The sequence below is a fragment of the Hypomesus nipponensis genome, chromosome 1, assembly GCF_054491055.1.
Source record: "Hypomesus nipponensis isolate SF chromosome 1, ASM5449105v1, whole genome shotgun sequence".
Taxonomy (NCBI): domain Eukaryota; kingdom Metazoa; phylum Chordata; class Actinopteri; order Osmeriformes; family Osmeridae; genus Hypomesus; species Hypomesus nipponensis.
Genome location: NC_140361.1, coordinates 5251757 through 5275592, shown reverse-complemented (window position 1 = coordinate 5275592; position 23836 = coordinate 5251757). Strand labels below are relative to the sequence as shown.

The 23836-nt window shown below is 39.6% G+C and overlaps 3 protein-coding genes across 4 annotated transcripts; all 3 read left to right on the top strand.

The window, feature by feature from the left end:
• The first annotated feature begins 2223 nt into the window (after positions 1-2223).
• On the top strand, positions 2224-4438 carry atox1 (antioxidant 1 copper chaperone). Its single transcript, XM_084698985.1, has 4 exons — positions 2224-2384; positions 2808-2883; positions 3043-3195; positions 3310-4438. The coding sequence occupies exons 1-3, from the start codon at positions 2376-2378 to the stop codon at positions 3165-3167; spliced, it is 210 nt and encodes a 69-aa protein (XP_084555111.1). The 5' UTR covers positions 2224-2375; the 3' UTR covers positions 3168-3195; positions 3310-4438.
• Positions 4439-6196: 1758 nt separating this feature from the next.
• sparc (secreted protein, acidic, cysteine-rich (osteonectin)) lies at positions 6197-14482 on the top strand. 2 transcript variants are annotated; one of them, XM_084708321.1, is made up of 11 exons: positions 6197-6332; positions 9971-10036; positions 10126-10245; positions 10848-10935; positions 11538-11659; positions 12028-12148; positions 12898-13031; positions 13206-13354; positions 13519-13667; positions 13805-13873; positions 14335-14482. In XM_084708321.1, the coding sequence occupies exons 2-10, from the start codon at positions 9980-9982 to the stop codon at positions 13831-13833; spliced, it is 969 nt and encodes a 322-aa protein (XP_084564447.1). In that variant the 5' UTR covers positions 6197-6332; positions 9971-9979; the 3' UTR covers positions 13834-13873; positions 14335-14482. The 2 variants fall into 2 exon arrangements, with proteins under 2 accessions (XP_084564447.1, XP_084564362.1); XM_084708236.1 differs by lacking the exon at positions 14335-14482 and having other exon boundaries at positions 13805-14259.
• A 1793-nt stretch (positions 14483-16275) lies between these two features.
• On the top strand, positions 16276-23224 carry g3bp1 (GTPase activating protein (SH3 domain) binding protein 1). Its single transcript, XM_084707994.1, has 12 exons — positions 16276-16553; positions 17997-18113; positions 18367-18448; positions 18743-18916; positions 19950-20040; positions 20221-20314; positions 20457-20676; positions 20819-20920; positions 21088-21205; positions 21745-21870; positions 22175-22284; positions 22414-23224. The coding sequence occupies exons 2-12, from the start codon at positions 18019-18021 to the stop codon at positions 22651-22653; spliced, it is 1452 nt and encodes a 483-aa protein (XP_084564120.1). The 5' UTR covers positions 16276-16553; positions 17997-18018; the 3' UTR covers positions 22654-23224.
• The last annotated feature ends 612 nt before the right edge of the window (positions 23225-23836 follow it).

Sequence of the window (23836 nt, the reverse complement as noted above, 5' to 3'; positions counted from 1 at the left end):
CTCGCAGGTGGCCCGCCTTAAGTCGTTCTGAAGTTAGCGAAGTGCTGCATCTGACAAACATGTCAACATCAAAGTTATTTTATCGGCTTGTGAAATTTTTTGCTTCACTACGGCTCAATCAGTGTGTAAAGGTCAATTCCTATTTCACACAATGAAAAAAATACACATCCTTCCTATAGTCACTCAATAATGTGGTAACAAGAATGAAGATTCCTAAATCTTAGCCTTTTAGAATTTTCTTTGGTATTAACAACAAATTGAATAGCCTATAATTGAATTGAATATGAAACTAAAGCATGTGAAGTAAATAAAAGGCTGCTTGCCTGATGAAAGGTGCAGGATTCTTTAATTTCTTATCACTGAGGCTATGTGTGCTACACATAATATTGTGTGGGACTTGTGGTCATCTCCTTGCTGGTGGTGAACCATGGAATTGTGCACTTGGATGTTATCAACACAGTTGTACGACCTTCTTCATACAGACTCAAACGGGCCAGCATAGTTTTCACCCGTCCCGATTTTGCCGGGATATTGTTCAATTTTTTAAACAACAGTCCCGGTTTTGAAAAATGATTTTACACTATTCTATCATATTTACACACATTTTACAAACCAGAATTGCGCCAGAATGCTAAATACCTTGCCTATGCTGTTAGTCAAACACATTTAGGGGTCATATTACACATTGCCATGTTCTGGGTTCACGTCTTCTAGGGTCAAGCAGATAAGCACCCTGGTAACTTTCCAGCAGAGAAAATCTATAATATATAAGGGGGGAGTAGGTCCAGTTTGGTCTCCACCTTTGACGACGCAGGATGACAAAATCTGTGGAAACAGAGCAATCATTAAAATGAACTGACTAATTAGGATATAATCAACATCTAGCTTTTTGACTATTTGCAGAGATACTTCACCCACCGAAAGGATCTGCCTGTGTACCCACCTTAAAACAAGTTGTTACAGTCTTTTGTAAACAGTGCAGGTTGAAACATAGGGTAGGCCATCAATTTATTTGCACATTTTCCTCAGTTGCACCAACTGCGATTTCCAAAGAGGGCTGCTGCTATGGAGCTTAAAGATGTTGTTGTTGGTCCATCTGTGATAGACATTGTGTATCTCGAAAAATAGTGGGAGTGGTAATAGCTGTCTAAATATGGGTGACCGAGGGGATAATTATGTTTCAGAGTTTACTCATCTGAAAGATTTTACAGACGGCTCTAAGACCCCCCCTAATGTCAATGACTGTCCTTACACAAACACATACACATTCACATATGAAACATTCACACACATTCATACCAGGGGCGTAGCCAGAAAAATCTTTTGAGATAGGCCTAGAAAAATACGGATAGGCATCTTTTCAGTTTTTTTTACTTATTTACTTTGCGATGTGCACCCGCTGCATAATTTTTTGGAGATATTTTTGTTTTTGGGTAGGCCTTAGAACAAATTGGGTAGGCCTGTGCCTGTGCCTACCCAGGCCTACCCGTGGCTACGCCCTTGATTCATACTACTGAAAACTCACATCCACATGTGAAATGCTCTCATAGACACATGAAAACCTATGAAACATTCACATTCACATGAAATGGTCACACACACATTCATACTGCTAAAAACTCACATCCTTAAAATGCTTGCATCGACACATAGGAAACACTTTCACATCCTTAGGATGAGTAAGAAGCTTTGAGAATGGAACATTTTCAGTATATCCGGAAGGCATTTCAGTATATCCGGAAGTCAGTTCAGTATATCAGAGAGGCATTTCAGTATATCCGGAAGGCATTTCAGTATATCCGTGGGTCAAGAAAGCAAGGTTCTGGAATTTGATATGTGAAGGTGTTTTGCTGTGGCTTCACTGCGGTCAAAATGACCGGTGGTGTTCAAAATTCAGATTGCACAAAATAAATTGTGAATTTGAACGTTGAAATTTGACGAAAAATTTGGAGCCGAAAAAATAGTGTTTGAATTAGAATGGTGAAATTCTGATCACAAAAAAAGTGGAGCCACTTTTTTTATAATTAGCCAAAAAAATAAATAAATCTCATTCAAATGGTGAAATTCAGATCCCAAAAATCTGAAACAAAAAAAGTCTGAAGTGTCAGTGCGACTGCGTGAGACTTGGGAGCCCTGATATGATCTTTGGTGGGTTAACTCTATGGTTGATTGGTTGGTTTCTACAAGCCATCGACCCCAAACTCCCCTACAGTAGGTGGCAGTCTGCAATAACCTTCATAGATGAAGGAAAAAAACTGACTCTAATTCCGTAGCTTTCCATACGTAGCTCTAACATCCTGGCTGACGGTTTGCAAGACGGAGCCAAAGCCGGTTTATTGAATTATTGCTCTGGAAATCTGTCACACCACAGAAAGATGACTACCGTAAGGTTTTGGTTTACCTGTGAACTCCGTTTTAGTTTTACTAGCTCTAGCCACTTTGAAACCCGGAGCAAAACCAGCTGGGAAAGCTAGTATAATAATCCGGTCTAGTAGAACTAGTTCGGTACATTAGCTAGGTTAGTATTGTACTGTCTAGTTAGCACTGTAAAACGGGTAGGATATTAGTAGGTTCGCTAGCTTAATCAAATGTTAATCTTGTCTTGAGCAAGATCTTGTCTTGTCAATAATATTACAGTAGCATGGACCTATACTTCAAAAACATTTCTGATGTAGCTAATACTACCATCTGCAGCCAGCCAGTGACATTAACTCAGCTACAGTACTTGGAAATTAACTAGCAATGTATACGTCCTGTACTATGCGGAAGCAAGTTACTGTAGTTCTTGTGTTTAATTATTTACACAGAGACACGAGTTTAAAGTGGAGATGACATGTGAGGGGTGCTCGGGAGCAGTCACCAGAGTCCTCAATAAACTGGGTGGTGAGTTTGTAGAGCTCTGTCATTTCTCTTTAAATTATTTAAGAAACATTCTTTAAAATATCTAATATACATATAATATCTAGACTCAAGTCACCTTGCTTTGGTGAGCTGTGTGTGCAACTTTGTGACGTGACTTTCATATCACTTTGCTGGGCCAAGATGTCAAATTTGACATTGACCTACCCAAGCGTCTGGTCTGGATCGAGTCGGACAAGGATGTCGATGTTCTTCTTGAAACGCTGAAGAAAACTGGAAAAGGTGTCACGTACAATGGCCCCAAATAAGGATGCCTGATTAGCTCTTTATAAACAGGTGATATGTCTAAGCTTACAGTCTGTACATACATGATCTAAAGTATTCAATTTAGCAGACAAAAGTCAGAGCACAACCTTCAATGTTATGTATGGTCTGTTCTGTGTGTGACAGGTGCTTGTTACTGATGATGCAGTGAAGTGAAGAATCGTCAACAGTCATGAAAAGCCCTTTGATTTTTGTGGAAGAAACAGGACAATTGGGGAGAAGTTGCTCTTTATATGCTGAACTTGATCTCCCATTTGCTTCATCCTCTAGTGGTGTTGGTGTGTCCCAATATTCTTAAAATGCCAATTCTGAGCGGTCAACAGTATTTTCTTTTTGCCAAGTTAATTTAGATCAATACCACCAGAAGAAATTATACATAAGTGCTAACTTGCTCGGTTGAATGGGCATTGTCACCTGTAAAGTAACGGCGGGTCCTTTGTAAACACTTCCTCTTCTGGTATGTAGGGATAAATGTTCAAAATGGTTGTATTCATCTGATATCATATGTGCAATGAGCTTACACTAAACATGTTATTTACTAACCGTACAAGTAAAATAGAAAATGGGAATAGTCACATTACTCTTACTGTCCACGTGGAAAAATGAGCCAATATAACGCTCATATTTTACTAATGGATTTATTTTTTACAAAAGTCATTACACTTATCTACAGTTGCGTTGATACCACATACACTATTGTATTCAAAGTTTTGTCCTCAATTCTTGGCTAGCTCATACAAATACACTAGAATTGAATGGCCCACAAACGTTGCGAGCACAAAATCTAACATTCCAACGGCATGTCTTTGTGGTATTAATACAGTTACAGAAATGATCAAAATGGGATTCAAGCAAATGGCTCTCAAAAAAGAACCTTGTGTTCTCATGAATGCCATTTTGCGGTCATAAAGCTATATTAAACAAGTACAGTACTTTTGACTGGTAATGGACATGATAATAAAATGGAATGAAAATGAATCCTAGACCAGATCTCATGTGCAACTTCACCACAGACCTATAACTGTCACATCTTATGGGATCACTGGATTTAGTTTTAAAAAGGCATTTGTTTCTTGACGATCAGCATGAAACACTCAATACCATTGCAACAGCAGAATCATTGGGAGGTATTGCTTTGCCTTAACTTAAATACCTTTTATTATTTACACGTTGTTGGGTAATAAAAAATAATAATGTATATCTAGATGATGTCTACAGATCCGTCACATGTATGTAAATTAAAAGATTTCCACTACATTTTTGTCCTTTTTGGTTTCTTTTTTTATATCATTTAATACGTTTTTTTGTAAAATGTTCTTTGTAAAACAAGTAAACATTGATAATCATTGTATTAAATACACAATTACAATTCCACCACTTGGTGGTGGTATATAATCTTATTCTGATTTGACAAGACACTGCAGATCTTTGAACTAATGGCCAAGGACACCCATGAACATTTGTCATCAAGTATGGAAACAAGTCAATTGCAGAGTATATTACAAGTAGTTTTCTTTTGCAAACATATTTTCTAGTTCTTGGATTGTTTTTGTTTATTTGGAAACAATTGTATGAAGTGCACAGCTTCTCATTTTCACATTTGCTTGTCTATTCCTTCTGTGTTCTATAAACTATTGTCATATAGTGCTTTCAATGTTGGGGGAAATCCTTGTGTGTCCATGTATTCAACATTGAATTGAATGGCGAATGTTTTCCACTTGGGCTGTATGATTATTGGTTTGTTGTAGTTGGGCCACAAGGTTTTGAGATCTATTGATATAGACAACGTCAAATACAGTCTATTTACTGCAAACTTTGTCCAGAAAGTGTATTGCAAATATACACAGTGGATATTCTATATAGACAATGAAATCAAAGTCTGTGTTTTTACTTTTTTGAAGGGGACAGTTAAATCTTCACTCCCAATTCTCTCTTGGAAATGAATTTGCAATGTTTTTTTCAAGCACTAAGACCGTGCCACGTCTACAGGCTGCGACAGTAAGTTTAATTACACCTCTTCCATGGCCTTGCATTGAATTTAGTCTGGTTGATCCTGCAGCCAGAATGGAAAATGCCACGTTGCATGGTAGCTATTTTCCTCTAGTTGTCTCATCCAGATGTTTTTTTTTACACACGGGGATTGCTGCTCTGTAGGGAACAGACAGTAATAATCTACCACTGATCTCCATGCCATGTTGTGCATCTATGACCACCTTTAAGTATTTACAGAATCTGATCACAAATGAGGTTAAAGCAGGTGTTTAGGGCTTAAAGTTTCACTAATCACAGAATCTGAACTAAATATTCAGTGTTTTCACTATCAATGTGTCCCTTCTCCTGAGACAGAGTCCCCTGGGATATCTCTGGAGTAAGTAGAAAGTTATTTGTGAAATATATTGACACCATTGTAAAAAAAGACATGTAGTGAAACTGACCTGATAATTGTCTATTCCTAATTACCATGATCATCAGTCCAAGTTAATGTAAATGTAGAAATACATTGGTGCAACACATTTCTGCTTAAACCTCTAAGGAACAAACTCTCAATTTAGCTTTTATATTGTGTTGTCTGGGCAGTCAAACATAAAGGCCTATGATGAATCATCAAAAAATATTTCTTAAAAAATGCTGCAGAACAGAAAATGATGAAACACTAAACTAGTGTAGGCACCTTAACTGTCATTGGAAAAGTGATTAACAAATTAATACTTTAGTTTAATCAACCTCAGACCTTCATACAGCCTTCATACAGCCATACAGTTATTATGAACTACAAACTTCACACGTTATGCTTGTAATCAATATCTAAACAAAAATATACGCCGTCATATAGAAACATCACACATTGTTAATGCTCCCAAAGCCAACATAAGCTCTGAAGTATATAAAGCATTGCATGAATAATTTTCAGTTGACATGGGTCTTTTATAACGTACAACTTTCAATCCATGTAAGTGGGAGTATAGAGTTAATTCTTGTGGACCGTCCCACCATGAGTGGAGAAAAGGGGAGGCTAGAGGGTCTGCATAGGCGGGCCCTCTGCAAATCTTGCCTCTGCAAGTCTTCTGAGTGAACTTGTAGCTTTAGATCTTCCTAGCCCTTGTGACAGCTGACTGCTTTTTTTGGCTTTTCTTCTCTGTCTACAGAAGGTAAGAACAATCCTTGGGCTACTATTTGTAAAATACTTTCATTTGTCATTTATAATTCAGGAATTCGGTTTAAACTTGAGTGTGTTGTTGTTACAGATTAGTGTTGCTCAACCTAGAAGTATAATCTATGCAATTGTTTGAACATAGTCAAATTTGTAGTTTTGTCGTAGCACATACTTTCATAGAAAGGTTTCAGGTTTGTGTGGGAAAACTCTTCTTTATGATCTTACTTTTGGGAAGTAAATAATAGTTTAAGAGGAAGGTCAGGTGTGATACTGTATTCTGATAATCCTCTTCAAATAGACACAATAACAAAAATTAGACTTTATTGTGAGTTTATTCTCTCTCTTTTGTGAGAAGTCACATGTAACTTCTGCAACCAAACTGTAAGATCCGGTCTGTTATAATGCTTCTCTGGACCAACACTGTTCTCCAACACAGTGTTGAGGTATTGTGTGCCACATAGGCAATAGGAGGAGTGAGAACTGGAAAAGGCAGGGGTGGGTGGGGGGATGGGAGTCTACAAAGCCTGAGAGAGACAAACTGTTCTCAAACAGATAGAGCCCTCCCCCCCAATTACTTTCATCAAAAGGAATGCAAGTTACCATGGCAATCCCCCACCAGCTGTTTGACAATTTTGTGAGAATCTACAGATTCCAGACTGTTGATGGGTTATCCGCTTTCAATATTCCTAAACTTGCAGTCTTCTTTACAGACAAATGCTTGTTAACCAAATTAAAGGTCAACCAAATCAAATCAAACCAAATTTTCTTTTATTTTTCTGAGTGAATTTTTACCCCCTTAAATCCATGAGTCCTGAATACTGTCTACGAGGTTTTGAGTGCTAACAAGTAGCTGTCGTTGGAGGGCTTATCCAGGCCAAGAAAGGACAAGGGGGTTGAAAACATTTGGAATTCCCTTGGCAACCTGGTTCATGACTGAAAGCTGCATTGTACCTCTCATTGGTTTCCCAGTAGTCTTGAGTTTGAAGCTAACATCACATTTTGACACATCTTAAAAATATTGAGTACCTGAGAGATGCAAATGGTATAAATCATACTCACAAGAGAAAAGATAAGTAGAGGGAGAAGTGTGCTGTAGTCAAAGCAGCACATGACAGAGAGAGAGAGAGAGAGAGAGAGAGAGAGAGAGAGAGAGAGAAAGAGATGAGGTTCTGATTTACAGTTCACTCAGGAAGCCTTGCACACCAGAGAAGCTGTGAGGCTGGGAACCATGATCCCTGTAAACAGTGTACAAAGAGAGGATATCCGAGAGCCTTTGTTTAGTAGAAAAGGCAACCAAATGTCACAAATCTCAAATCCCACATTACTTCATTGCAACAAGTGTAAATGAATGTGTCTTGAAATGTAAAACTTAAATTAGTAGACAAAGCTTAAAATATATCATATGTAGAAAATAATTCCTTATAACTGACAACGGGAGTTGGCTTCAAGTTAGTGAGAATAACCACTTCAGTTAAATATTTAACAGAGAAATACGTTTTTAAAAAGGAGCTTTGAAAGAAAGAAAAAACTGACAGAGGGTCTATTCAATAGGGGGATGGGGAAAACTGTTAGGTCATGTTACTGAACACTCCGGTTTCATGGACCCTATAGCCAGGAACGTTTTCTTCAAACAATCTACTGCAGTTGAGACTTATTTGGTTCATTTTTTCGGGGGGTCATCGAAATAGTAAAGATTTTAATGTTTAAATCTAATGTGTGAATGGTCACATTTCAAGATTAGCAATGCATTCCTATTTTAAGTGTTAGAATAAGTACATGAAAATAAAATGTTCAAGGCAAAACTGTTTTGTGATCCTGTTATCTACAAAGCTTGTGGGATATACTCCTGTTGTGTTTCAATAACACCATTACAATAAGAAAGATGGATGGGTACTATATTCATCGCCTAGGGGGGGAGTGGGGAATGACATAGCGATAATAATATAGAGGCTGATTAATTTTAGGCAAAGCTGTCAAATGGACAGGTGTAGTGACAGGTTGCAAACTAAAAAATGTTCAATCCCTGGCGAGATCTTTTTTCTGTGTTTTTTCTTCCAATGGCTGTCTCCCGTTTAAAACAGGATGTGAGCCTGCGTCCCTGTGCCCCAAGCCTACTTTTCCACACATGTAACCACCTGTTATGTGACCCCTGAAGAAGCAGAAAGAATTCTCTAATCCTGGACTGTTTAAAGCCTCTGAAAAACACTCAGGATATGTGCTGCTGTTTTCCCAACTTCAAGTTAGTTTACGCCCCAAGGCAGCTTGCTTACCTAACAACCCTGCTAAATTAAATATCTGACAAAAAGGATCCTTCATACCGTTGAGTTTCCCCTTTACCCTAGACCTATTTGATTATGAGTACAGCTTTCCAAAAAAAACTATTTGTTTTGCTGTAACTCCAGCACCCTACCATATTGGTTCGCTTTTTACCAACTTTAAGAAATGTGCTAACTAAATAAGAATCTGTAAAATCGTTACTTAATGATTACAGTAAACTTTCAAGTCTGTTGATATTCTTAGGAATAACACCCGTGAGCTTTCTTATTTGCTAAGTCCAGACCAAAAAAGACCCCTTTGCCCCCATCCAAAAAGAACTTTCCTTTAGCAGCACATTTAAAGACGTCATCGTCTACAGTCTCTTTAAGAATCACAGTATTTTTCCATATGTGTAGACATCTACAATAGTCAAACCCAGAGTATTCTTAACTGACTGACCTCTGGGATCCAAAGCCTGCTTTTATCTCTCCCTCAATCATTTCAAAAAGTTTGCTTATAGATCAAAAAGAATTTTGACAAAAAAAAAAGATGAAAATCTAAGTATCGTGCATACCTGTCAACTCATACAGTGAACTTTTATCAAGATGCAAAGTCTAGCTTCTTCAGGGTGCATGTCTTAACTTGTTATCTGAATCATTTGTTTAAGGAGCAGTCACGAAACACCACTTACAATCACTCAAGTGAAGCTTTCTTTCTCTAAAAAGAGAAAGACACCTTTCCCCTTGGCAGTTGCTATAGAAATAGCCATATTTGCAATTTAAATAAATAATCCTTTCAAAAGTGAAACAGTGTTAGGAATTTCCACATTAGTTGATGAGCATTTTAAACTAGGAAACTATTTTTGAGAAATGAGAGACATCACATCAAACCCCTTCACTTAGGCATTTGCGAGAGAAGCTCTCTCTTTTTCGCTACATTTGTGACTCAAACCATCACTCTGTCTAGGAATAGTGATCATAATATTTGACTTTTGTTTTTCCATTGGTAGCATAGTGGTTAGCCAACAGAGAGACTAAAAAGACCCCGAGGCTTGCAAATACAATTGTGTGTGTATTGATTGTACTGCTTTGTATTTACTTACTTTATTTATATCCAAATGCAAAACTAATTGGAACTAGGAAAATAAGCTTCAAATAGCCATTTTAGGACCATCACTACCTACATGATACAGGAGGCTCTGTACAGTGTACAATCCAATCCTATTCTCTGTCGCTCAGGTCTACCACATTGCCGTGTACTAACAACAACACGTCAAAGATAATCCATGACAATTCAATTCATGTGAGAGACAAAAGACAGTCCTAACATAATCAATTGTTCGCTAACGGTACATGTGTATGTCTTGTCTCTTAAAAGGCTTTGAGGATGAGGGTGTGGATTGTGTTCCTCCTGTGCCTGGCTGGTCATGCCATGGCTGCTCCAGTGAGTACATGTTTACATGTCTCTGTCTGTGTGTTTGCAAATGTGCACCTGTAATCTAAGCATAAACATTGGCATGTCTGGTTTCCCAGACTGAGGAGGAGCCTATTGTGGAAGAGGTTGTTGTGGAGGACGCTGTTGTCGAGGAGCCATATGAAGAGGACCCTATTGTAGATGAGGAGCCTATTGTAGAGGAGACTATTCAGGAGGAGGTCAGTAAGTTACCTAAACTCACACACCTGTGTATCTTTTTGACTGACTACTGTTGGTCTAAGTTGTTATGTTTCATTGCTGTACAATGTGTCGTCACAAAATGTTTCCCATTTTCCCCATACATCCTCTTATTTGTCCAGGAGTGACAGCAAAAACGTTGTCGTTTCTGAGTCAAAGATGTGATTTGTTCAGTGACAACCTATTTGACTTTTTACGCTAAGGTGTTGCAGTCGAATTATTGCCATTTTAAATACAATAAAATACAATCCTGTATATTTAAATTTAAATACAGTCTTAATTCAATTTTTTCTTGAGAATCCTTATAATTTCCTGTGTTGTTAAGGTCCGAAGGGACAAAAATCCCACACGCCTTAAATATAGCCAACAGGAAGCCATTACATTTTCATTGGTTTACCACATGTGGACATAGCTGGTAGAAATAAACTTTAAAAAACTCTTGGGATACAATTCCTTTCAAGTTTCCTTGGCTTTCTCATACAACGGATGTTAGTGATGAGAAATACAAGATACATGTCAGCTTACTTGACATAGTAAGTCTTCTGAACACACGTCATCCAACTGTGTGTTTTCATTCATGCAGGAAGTAGAGGTGGGGGCCAACCCAGTGCAGGTGGAGACTGGAGAGTTTGATGAAGCCATTGAAGTTGTGGAGGATGTTATTGCAGAGAGTAAGTTTCAATCAGTGTGCCATTAGATCGTCTTTGTTCGATGAATGAATGCCTTTTATTGTCTTTAAAAAAAAGTTTTTTCTAAATGTTAAATGTTTCAGAAGCACACATTTTTCCATTTCATAAGTACTTGACAGGCTTCAACCATATATGTATATATTTGTTTTATTAATCAAAGCAACAATGCCAAACAATTTATAGTTTCATATTTAAAAGCCATAATTTCCTGTTGTATAACTGCTGGTTCAGCGTCTACATTTCAGTGTCTTTTACTCCAGCTTGTGTTGTGTGACATTGACTAAACTTCCTAGACTGTCAAAGTGGTAATGTTTAGCTTATGGTAACGTCTAGCTGTCACATAACAGAGAGCTGTAATTACGTGTTCCACCCAGCTGCAGTACACAGATGAACACAGTGTTTATGTGGCAGGGGAATGGCCATATGTTTTCTCTGCCAAAGCCAGGAATAAGTCATGTGCACGCTGAAAGACTTGGTGTACAACACAAAACTAAAAGACCAACTGAAGAGAATGGAACTCTCTGCATAATGAAAAATAGGCACTTCAACTGACTTTTTGTGCTCTTTCATTTGTTCCATTTTAGATCCCTGTCTGAACCACCACTGCAAGAAGGGTAAGGTGTGTGAGGTTGATGAAAGCAACAGCCCAATGTGTGTGTGCCAGGACCCCTCCACCTGCCCAGAATCTGTTGGAGAGTTTGAGCATGTAAGCTGACAATCTTACACACCTCTATTGACAAGTTATTCGGACCGGGCTGCCCCTCTGGTTCACTGGGCACATGAGCACAAACTGCATGCCACATATTAACGCCTTATGGCAGGGGATTAGGTTCAATTCCGGCCCTGACCATCTCCTGCATGTCCTCCCATCTCTCTCCTGCCTTTCCTGTCTCTCCACAGTCTCGTCATAATAATGCTGAAAATATATCTAAAAAATAAGTACAGTACATGAAACAAATGTGCTTGTAGTGAGTGCAATTCAGTCCTTAGATGGTAATGTTTGACTAAACCATCGTTTTCTGTCAATTGAAGATTTCAATGAATAAATGACTCTCTTACGTGACTCTTTCTCAGGTTTGTGGCACTGACAACAAAACCTATGACTCCTCATGCCACTTCTTTGCCACCAAGTGCAGTCTGGAGGGAACCAAGAAGGGCCACAAGCTGCACCTGGATTACATTGGGCCTTGCAAATGTGAGCAATGTACCTGAGAAAAAAAAAGGTTAAACTTACCCCTAAGTGTAAATATTCCCTCCACACAGCATCAAATTGTGGTGGTTTTTGGTGTTTTGGTAGCTGGCTAAATAGGTGTTTATGTGACGTGCTTGTGTGTGTTTGTGCATGTGAAAACATTGACAAGAAAAGCAATGACACATTTACAAATTAATACCGTGGCCAGTTTTTTGGATACTGTTCCTTTCACAAAATAGACAAGCTGAGATGGAAGAATGTTTTGTGTTCTTTATAGTTCAGGGTTGGTTGATGGTTCGTAAATTATTTAGTTATTAATAAACCATCCAAAGAAGACTTTTCTTTATTATTTTATGTGCTTAGATTAGACCATTTCCAACCATGACCCCAGGCTTAAAAACTGACAAAAGGACAGTTTATGACCGGAGTCTGGCTGACTGATTGATGGACGGCCAAAACAGCCTTCCAGGGCCCTGCAGCACCAAAACGAAAACAGGCCCAAGCGTGTAATCTCTGTCAAGCCTAAAAACACAGTTAATCCTCATAGAAGGAGATGAATTTTGATGGTTTCAAACATAGATAAAGCTCACTCACTTGACTTGAAGGATCATTCACTTGACATTTTTTGCATGTCATGATCCAAGTTAAAAAGCCCGTGTCATGCAAATTTCTACAGTTGCACAATGTGATATATGAAATAGACACAGAAACAGTGTTGAAATCTCTCCTAATGTCACCCCCTACCAACCCAGTCATTGCCCCTTGTGTGGACGTCGAGCTGACTGAATTCCCCATGCGTATGAGGGACTGGCTCAAGAATGTCCTGGTGACCCTCTTCGAGAGAGATGAGGACAACAACCTGCTCACTGAGAAGCAGAAGCTCAGAGTACGTCCACCACATCTTGTTGATCGAGTCAAATACAATTGTCTTTTCTTGTCGTAAAGAAGATTGGCTTTGCTGTGTCCAGCGACGCAAGTATCTGATCGAAACAAACAAGATGTAGTTCAATGTACAAGCCCCTTGATAAAGATTTCTGCTGCTCTGTGAATCTTTGTCTAGGTGAAGAAAATTTATGAAAACGAGAAGAGGCTGCAGGCTGGAGACCACACCATGGACCTTCTGGCTCGTGACTTTGAGAAGAACTACAACATGTACATCTTTCCAGTGCACTGGCAGTTCGGACAGCTCGACCAGCATCCTATTGATGGGTACGTGCAGATATCCAGATCTATCACCTCAACATCCTTTTTTTTTTGGCAGAGGAAGTATACATCACAAGTTAGACTACGTTGTACCTAACTTTTCAATTACAGTTTATCTGTCTACCCCATCCACCACTCACCACAACATACTTGTGTGTGTAATGTTATAGGTATCTGTCTCACACTGAGCTGTCCCCCCTGCGGGCTCCCCTCATTCCTATGGAGCACTGCACTACACGCTTCTTTGAACAGTGTGATGCTGACAATGACAAGTATATTGCCCTGGAGGAGTGGGCCAACTGCTTTGGCATCAAAGAGCGTGAGTACTGAGTAGTTTACTAAAACTGACCAATGGTAAAAGCATTTTTTATTCGATTTTGGTAGACTGTCCCTTTAACTTGTTGATGTTTTATTCTTAATAATTTGCCTATCATCGCTTCTCTTTTTTCTTTGCAGAGGATGTGGACAAGGACCTTGTCATCTAAGCAGATCCATGAAAGTTCTTGGTCACTATAGTGGGACATGGTGATGAGCATTATATTAAATTCAAAGTAACGGTGCTAACAGCAATTTCTAACGATCTACCTATACCACTAAAATTGAAAAAATAAAAGATGTGCACAGTCTGTACTAACAATCATGAAAAGTGATCATTCAATTGTGTTGTCTTTGTAAAAAATAAATGAACCTCTTTACCCAAATAGACAAATAAATAACACAGCGGTAAGACTGGAGATGTAAATGTGTTCAAGTCATTTAGAACATGATTATGGTTGTTATATATATGATATCTTTTTTATTATTATTATTATTATTGGGGCTTTGATTTAACAATTGGAATTTTTTGGGAGACAAATTGTAAAATGAAAAATAAAGTTTCTAAATAAATGAAAACATTTACTTGCTTTTAACATTTTAGTTCTTGCACTCTTTGGTGGTGGACTCATTTTTGTCTGTTTTTTGTTTGTTTTTGTTTTTATTCTCAGATTCATTTGACTACTGCTCCAGTAAACAAACAAGTTTATATGTCACAAACATGGGTGTAAGTGTATTAATACTGAAACAATAAAAAGGAAATCTCATTTGAACTCTGATGAGGAAAGAGTCTCGCAGGTTGAGAATTTTTCTCACTAACTTGTTGTGTGGCATTTGTTCTTCCATTTGGGTGCAGACAAACTCTTTAATATTGCAAGAATAAAATTACGAAAATGTCAAAAACATTCGCATATAAGGTATTCATACTTAACTGCCATTCTTTTAATGTTTCCTAAATTAATACTTACTGAAGTGAATATGTGCAACCATAAGCTGTGCAATGACTTGAAAGTACACAAAAGATTAAATGCAAAAGGCTACTGTATGTGAATCACCAATATTTAAACTTGCTTGCTTGTACCCATGTACCTTAAGACATTGACTAAAGCAACACTTACAAAATAGTATTCCAAGTGGATCTACCGTATATTTAGTAGTCCCAGTCAAATACTTTCTTTATATGATAAGAAACGTTGACCACTGACATTGTACAATGAGAGGGAAAGGTCCCATTGGTTTGTGCAGAAACACAGCGGAGCTGTGTAGAAAGCACCTAGTTACCATCTCAGCCTTGTTAGCCAGACAGTAGGGACTTGACAAGTGCGGAAGCAAGTCTTTTCCACAAAAAAACCATTGGCTATAGCAACACCCCTCTCATACCATGAGAGAAATCCCATGCTTTCTGTTGTACATCACCAGCACAATGAGTGACTGTAATCATTTTGAGAATGCTATCTCAGCTCATGGAGTTATCGGTGATTTTGTGACTTATTTTGAAGATCATTTCAAGTCATACATTTTTCCTTATACGGATCTTTTAAGGCTTACCCTATAATGATGCATGGAAGTGGTATATGGTTTAGGTCAATCGTAGTATAATAAGTTACTTTTTGACATTAGTTGTCAAATCTAAACATGAAATTCACAACAGATCGGCTAGACCTTTGGAAACTTATCTTATTTGTAGAACTGATTATCCCATTTTTGCCTACGTGGCCAGACATTTACATTTACTCAAACACCGTCCCTCTGAGGATTCCTCTTTGTCTGTAATGTTTGAGTCAGCTGGCATATCAGCATACTTTGAAATTCTTAATGAGCATTATGCAGTGAACTAACATGTACATTTGGTGCGAAATTCCATTATGCGAAATGAGCAACAGACTAGATGAGTTGTGTCGCCCTCAAGTGGTTTCACATGTTAAACGCATGGTCCAGTGTTCCGGAGAATTTAGTTCCCCTCTTCCCCCTTCCTTGCGCGTGTACGAAATCATGACGTTCTTTCTTGTTGCTTGGTGCTGAATGTGATTTATATAATTGCGTGTTAACTTATAGTGTACTCTTCCTACTTTCTAAGACCTGACCATAAGGTATATTTCTTGATGATTGTTAGTAAATTTGCACTCAAATACAGGCTTTAAAGTATAGTATAGTAATTACAGTTACAGATATCGTACAGTGCTAAGATATCCCAATTTGAACTGTTTTGAACCCCGACCCCCCCCCCCCCCCCCCTTTTTGTCTGGCCATTTATAAAGCAATACAGTGATGCTGGTGATGTATGTTACTGTGATTGAGCAATAACTTACTATAGGCTACTATCTTTTAAAGCCTGTAAGTGCAAATTAACTAACCAACATCAAGAAATGAAATGTACCGTATGCTCATGGAAAGTAGTTATAGCAATTTATAAGCTAACACACGCAATTATATAAATCACATTATTTTTATATTTTATTTTTTATATAAATCACATTCAGCTCAACCAAGCAACAAAAGAAAACGTAATGATTTCGTGCACGCGCAAGGAAGGGTGAACAGGGGAACCGCATTCGGTGCGTTATCTAGCTTGCTATGCCCAAGGAGTAACTCTGCAATTGGTTGTATAGAACGCTCCAGGTACATGCATAGTCCACAACAATTGGCTGTTGTCTGACAATTTCAAATTGGACACATTTTATTGGTGAAATCTACAATCGCTTCTGTAAAATCATTGGCGTTCTCCTATTCAAGTTCGGTTGTAGTTTTGTATCTAAAACCGGTAAGAAACCAAGGTAACACGTTTTAAGCCACTAGCAAACCTTCTTTCTAGCTAGACAGCTAGTCTAGCAACCTCCTGGTCGTAGCGGGAGGATATTCTGTAAATTAACACTTCAACAATTGACTCTTGGTAAGATCACTTATTTTTCGTTCATCTTATCTTGTATTGTAAAATATTAAAAGTGCTACTGACTGCCTACGGTATCTAGCAGGATAGGCCGTAATGTAGCGTAGTTTTCCATCTAGCCATGATTTCGCACAGTTGGCTAATTCGGCTTGTCTAATCTTTTTAACCGATCTATTTGTCGTCCCTTTATTCTATCCTTGTTTCCTAAATAGGTTGTGTAAGCGACTGACGATGCTACCTATGTACTACTTGATCCATATGTGTGTGTGTGTGTGTGTGTGTATATATGTATGTGTATATAAAATGTATATACAATTTGATTACTTAACATGAACAGAAAAGGCTACATCAAGTTAACCAAGTCGCGCTGTTTATTAGATGATTCTAGTTGTATCAATAGCTAATATTAGAGCCGGGCAATTGGCTAATCCTCGAGACTGGCTAACAATTCAGTGCAAGAGTTGTCGTGCGACACGTGCTTTGTAATGTGCCTGACCATGTTAGCCTAGCTAGCCTATATTATTCAGCTTTCATGCTAGGACCACCGTTAGTCTCACGGTAACTGCATCTAAAATACTTTTCATAACCTGTTGTAAGTTAAATTGATAACTTGAGTTGGTTCTTTAACACAGCCGTCGTGTCAGTCAAAACGTTAGATAACAGATTAGGTTGGGTATGTCGTGCGGGTGTGTACTTCGCTAATTAGCAAGGCAGCTAGAAGAACATCCTAGCAGGGCCATTGATTGACCTCAACTTCACTGCTGTACGCGTGATGTATTTTGCCCCTGCAAGCAAACGTCCATAACTTGCTAGGTTGCAAGGGATTGACTTGAACGGCGTTCTTTCCCCTTATGTCAAAATAGCATACACCGGCGTAACATACATATATCTCGGCGTAAATTGAATGTTCTATTGTCACATAACGACTCCATGTTTACAATAAGGTATAATGTACTGTTACGTGATGTACATCACACCTGAGAGGGTACTCTGGTGTACTGTAAACCACGATTTATCTTAAATAGGTATAATACATTGGTAACAAGCAATGGTAATATCAGCTTCGATGCATATGTTAGCGCCCAAAAGTTAACATTTGAGGTGGCTTCGAAAATGCTACCAAAAAATGAGAATTAAATTTTCAATATTCTTGTAAAGGAAATTTGTAGGAAAAGACTTAAAACAACAATGCCATGGCACACTCAGAATGTGTATTCAATGTGTTTTTGAAATATGGTAGACAGTTGTGGTTTTAGAGAAGTTATTGCATTATATAACGTTGGTGTATTAGAGGGTTAAGCAGCAAGCTTAAGCTATCTGTAGTCCTCTGACCCGCACCCCAAGTGGAGCAAGGCTGTCTTCCATACATGGGTGTAGCTCGGAGTCCTAATTCGTTGGGTCAGTATCTTTTACACTTCTATGACCAAACCCATTTCATCTCTTCAGATTCATCCAGCTGACCAAAGAAATGGTGATGGAGAAGCCAAGTGCCCAGCTCGTCGGGCGGGAGTTTGTCCGACAGTATTACACTCTTCTTAACCAGGCTCCTGACTATCTGCACAGGTAATCATCATATGAATCTGGACACCTGTAATGTCTTGACGCAATCTAGGTACTGGTTCCACAAGACTATAAAGATAATATTTAATAGTACCCGAGTCCCAATACTTTGTTTTTTGTTTGGTGCAAGCAAAACATCACATTTATGAATAAAACATCCAAACTAGTAAAGCTGACCAAGATGACTTGGTATCGTCTCGATGTCTGTTGGCAAGGTTGATACTCACCATTGTATTGTGATGCTAATACTTCTCAGGTTCTATGGCAAGAACTCTTCCTATGTGCATGGAGGCATAGACGGCAATGGAAAACCATTCGAGGCTGTGTACGGTCAGTCTGTAAGTATCAGAAACTCCAGTGTTCCTCATACACTGTCACTTACCTGGGGGAGTCAGGTGGCTGAGCGGTTAAGGAATCGGGCTAGTAATCTGAAGGTCGCTGGTCGGATTCCCAGCCGTGCCAAATGACATTGTGTCCTTGGGCAAGGCACTTCACCCTACTTGCCTCGGGGGAATGTCCCTGTACTTACTGTAAGTCGCTCTGGATAAGAGCGTCTGCTAAATGTAAATGTAAATTGTAAGTTACCTATATCTCTGCTTAACATTGAAATTTGTTTTATTTGTAATCGCCAGGAGATTCATAAGAAGGTATTGGCCCTAAGCTTCCGTGACTGCCACACCAAGATCCGGCACGTGGATGCCCATTCCACCCTGAACGAGGGGGTTGTGGTCCAGGTCATGGGGGAGCTGTCTAACAACAGGCAGCCTATGCGCAAGTTCATGCAGACTTTTGTGCTTGCCCCTGAGGTAAGCTGCTTGGGTAGAATTGCCTCTTTAAACAATAAAATAATCTTAGATATTCATCCCTATCTTCTACCTTTTTAGTGGAAGGCTCTTGCATTAGGTACTTGTGATCAAGTACCTTGGCCAAATCCCAGTACTCCGCCTTACCCCTTCCCCTTAGTTTTGCGCGTTCCCGTGAGAGCTAGTGGTGTCCCAATACTCTTTTTGAGCTAGGGGGTAGGGCTATGCACCCCTTAAAACCAAGCAAGATCGGGAGCTTACTTGAAACCTAGGGCTATGTGAATACTGCATGACTGGCAACAATGGCGGCCAGATCATCCACAGAGTCCGATTTAAATTGAATATTTTCGGCTTAATTAATTGATGAGAAAATTGACAGTCTTGTTTTGTGGTATACACAGTCCTGTACATATATATTTGCAACCATTTTCCTAATTGAAACGTTTCTAAAAAATGGCTAATTTGGTACGGGAGGGGGGGGTATATTGGTTATATGCATCCATACAAACCCAGAAGGTCAGCTGGTTGGCGTTGCAGTTTGTCTATGAGCCAGAAAAGAACAGTCACTAGCCGCTTTGGTCTTCGTCTTACCTCATTTCCCTTGGTATTGCCTCTGGGCTTTCTTCTTTGGGCTCTAATCACCAATTGTCTGCTGCTGGGGAGCTTGTTGGAGGCTAATTGGTGATTGTGCCCCTGCTTGGGAGGCTATGATGAGGGGTTCTCTCCATGGTGCTGCTGAGTGTGTGCAGGTCTCCTTCTGTAATGGATGCCAGAGGCATCGTCTCTGTTACTGATCTGGTGTGCCCCGTGGCTAAATCCTTTGTTTTGGAAAATGATAAGTACGTACGCTGGTAATACTTCTATGCAGTAAAGCTGCACTTGAAATATATTTCCTTGGTTTTTCTGTTGCTAGAGAGTAACGTTCAACCAATTTCGGTTGTCAATATCTGCTGGACGATTTCAGTTGGTCTCTACTATGGTGACACATGTCGTGAGTATAAGTCTACTTTACCTTGCAATGTATCATGTTTTCTAGGGCACTGTTGCAAACAAGTTCTACGTTCACAATGATGTGTTCCGCTATCAAGATGAGGTTTTTGGAGACTCGGACTCAGACGCTCCTGAAGGTGAGTTGTTAAATGTTCTGAATTTGTTGTATTGTTTATCTACTGTTTTTATGACTAAATGGAGTGAAACCATTTTGGTTAATCCACATTGTAGAGATGCAGAATTATTGGGAGTTTTATTATTGTGAGGTGCTATAACATGGTACAAAATATTTGGTGTTTTGTGCTCATTTTTACCAGAGTCTGAGGATGAGGTTGAAGACATAAATGAAAGAGTTCCTTCACCTGATGTTGTTGAAGACCAGACCGATGGCTTCTATGAACAGACACCCTGGTAAATAAACATCAGATCGGCTGCCTGAATTGTTTCATCTGTGTTATGATTGACTAATAAAAAAAGTAAAGAAAAAAAAAAAGGGTACTTCTGGAAATGGCATGCCATTTCCAGTGAGTTGATGAGGCGTGTGCTGTTGCAGCTCAGAGCCAGCTGTGCCAGTGGAGGAGGAAGAGGAGGAGACTGCTGTGACCCCAGAGCCTGAGTGTGAGAAGGAGCTGGAGGTGCAGGTGGCTGTGGAGGCAGAACAGGAGCTGAGCTTGGAGCCAGAGCCCCACACAGAGCCTGAACTGGCTGAGAAATGTCCTGCTGCTTCCGACTCACCAGCTGACCTCGCACCCTCTGCGGTAGAGGACAACCGGGTAGGATTCTGGAGTTTTATTAATTTATTTTCCAGGACGTTTCATCTTCAGTAGGAATTTGTTTTAATTTATTTGTTTTTTATTAAATCAATTTTTATCGATGTGTTCCGAGTATCTTAATCAACAAATGTTCCTCTTGCAGCCATTCTCATGGGCGTCGGTCACCAGTAAAAACCTTCCTCCCAGTGGGGCGGTCCACGTGTCAGGAATCCCCCCTCACGTTGTCAAAGTTGCATCAGCACCAGTATGTCCCTTTTTTTTTTTTTTGTGATTTAAAAAAATACATGTTGCTTATATTTTAGTAGAATTCAATCACTAGACACTTCATGTGCACTACATGGCCTAACCTTGTTAACCAACCTCAAGCGTTCAACCCTGGTGACACAAACTCTCTAAATTCTGCTGTTGTAGCCGAGGTTAGAGGTGAAGGCGGAAGCCCAAGCATCAACACAGAGAACACAGAGAGACCAGCGACCACGAGATCCACGTCCCGCCGGACCCACTCCCTTACACAGGGGCCCCAGACCAGGTACAGCCACACACACACACACACCAGTATGGTTTTACTCAACTGGAGCATTGTGCTCATCAGAGACTGTTCCATGTTCCTGCCATCGTTGTAAATACCGTCTCTTGTCTGTTTCACACTGGTGCACACACATTTTTATGTGGCCTACCAGACTCCTCATTACCTTCAGTTTGTTACGAACAACTCGTTTGCTGATCGAAACCATCTGCCTCTACAAAGATTAGAATGAATAAAACATGTTGCACTACATTTGCTGTTTGTTATCTTGCATTTATGCAAATAGAAAATCACTGCAGCATGTCATAATAATGGTTATATTCATCTCGGAATGAAACAGAACCACAAACTAAACCAATCAGCTTTCAATGACACATCATGTCCTGTTTATCTTCTAACAAGCGCTGACCTTAACAAGGACTTTAGTTAGGTACTCCAGAATTTTCCGTATGACGCAGTACTATGTCAAAAGGTGTCCTCTATGATGCTCCACTGTCGATCCGAATATATTTAAGAGTAAATAAACGATCTTTACCCTTAAGTGCGGGAAGGCGAACATTCACCTCCTGAGGTCCGTCGTGCAGTCAGGTATCCAGACAGCCACCAGCTCTTCGTTGGAAACGTCCCTCACGACGTGGACAAGACGGAGCTTAAGGAGTTCTTTGAGCGTAAGTCTCAATTTTAATATATGATACTGTGTATTTGTCAATGTATCCATGCAAAATAGGCCTCTTGATGATCTTTGCATTAGGCTTACCTTAAATGTTAAGCTTAGTGTTACTAGAAATACACTTGTGATTTAGATATGCAATTAACAAGTCACCGAGCCAACACGTAAATACGTACTGTTGTACTGCCCTCTGTTGGTTGGCCATGTCATGGCTACAGGATAATTTGACGTACAAACAGTGAAATGGACATTCTCCAACTGTTGAATGATTTCTCATCAGACCTTTTTGTTTTCTCTTTCAGAGTATGGTACTGTGCTTGAGTTAAGGATAAACAGTGGAGGAAAGCTTCCCAACTTTGGATTTGTGGTCTTCGACGATTCTGAGCCAGTTCAGAAGATCTTAAGCAATAGGGTAACGTTGACTTGATTTCATGTTAAATAAGTGTTTCCTTCTACTCTGATGCTGTTTTACATTTTAGCTCTGTTTTCTGTCGAAAGAATATCCTGTTTCTGATGTTGTTTTACACGTATGTCTCCTCAGCCTATAAAGTTCAGAGGGGACGTGCGTCTGAATGTGGAGGAGAAGAAAACTCGCTCGGCACGAGAAGGGGATAGGCGTGACATCCGACCCAGGGGTCCCAGTGGCCCGGGGGGGCCACGCGAGAGAATAGGTGGGCCCAGGGGACCTGCAAACAGAGGGGGAATGGCACAGAAGCCCAGCTTTGGCTCTGGACGTGGGAGTGGGTCCAGCGAGGGGCGTTATCCGGTGGCACGCCAGTGAAGCCTGCCTGCGTCACCCTTCCCACTCCTGCTGAAGCCATGTCATTTCCTGATTCGACCCCCCCCCCCCTCCCCCCTGTTACTCAAGACGACGTCTCTTCTTGTTGTCTTTCCATGTCCTGCTTTAGTTTCCTGTCCCATCCAGAATTCTAGAATGTGACTCCCCTTTCTCGGCCTGTCCCCCAAAACAACATGATCTGGACTTTTATCTTCTCTCCTGTCTACGTTATTTATCCTTAACTTGAAGATGGACAAGCAGCAAAAGGTAAAAAACGACTTGAATTGGGGGGGGAAAAACCCAAGGTTTGGTTCTCACGTTCTCTCCCTGTTTCGTATTGGAACGTGTTATTACTGCTTGGGCAATCCTGTGTATTGCAGCCTCCATCTATAAGGTCAAATGCAAGTAAAGTTTTATTTGAAAAGGCTACTAGCTAATGTTAAATCATGATTGTGAATGAATGGTTTTATTGAGCATGTATGAAATCCTGTATGCCTTCTAATGCACTTGAACAGTGTAAGAAGCAAATCAACTGATACAAAACAAAAAATAAACATGATATACTGTTTCGAAATTCCCGTCCCATCTTTTTTGATCAAGCTAATGTTAATTGAACGTGCACACTAAGTGCAAGAAATGCATTAATGTCTTGAAACCACTTAAATTTTGGCCAGTCTTCCTGAAATATTGCACTTTTCAAGCGGAGTGTAATTATTGTGTACAATTGGTAACATTTCAAACCTAAGGTACTTAGTTTTGCTAACTTGTAGGTGGGCAGGGCTTTAGAAGAGTTATTAAAGAAATAAAATAAACATCCTTATCTGTTGAGGATATTTACTGCTAACGCACATTTGATGTCTTGTCATCCATCTATGCAAACGGGAAAACATTTTATTTTGTTATACCGTTTAGTGATAACCCTTGTGCTGCCTTCAGATCACATGACCCAAAGGTTGATAATAAACCATCGTTGTGTCAACCCAATTTTACCCAATACAAATCAACATAATTGTATTTTAACCTTTGCAATATGAGGGGTCTGAGCTAGCCCAACGGTTAAAAGAAAATGCTTCACTTTGTTTTTGTACGCGGTGTAGTTGTCGCAATACGACGGTGGGTCACAATGAACCGATTGGTCAGAATGCCCCGAAGATAACACAAGGGTTTAGTGTTGCGGTTCAGAATT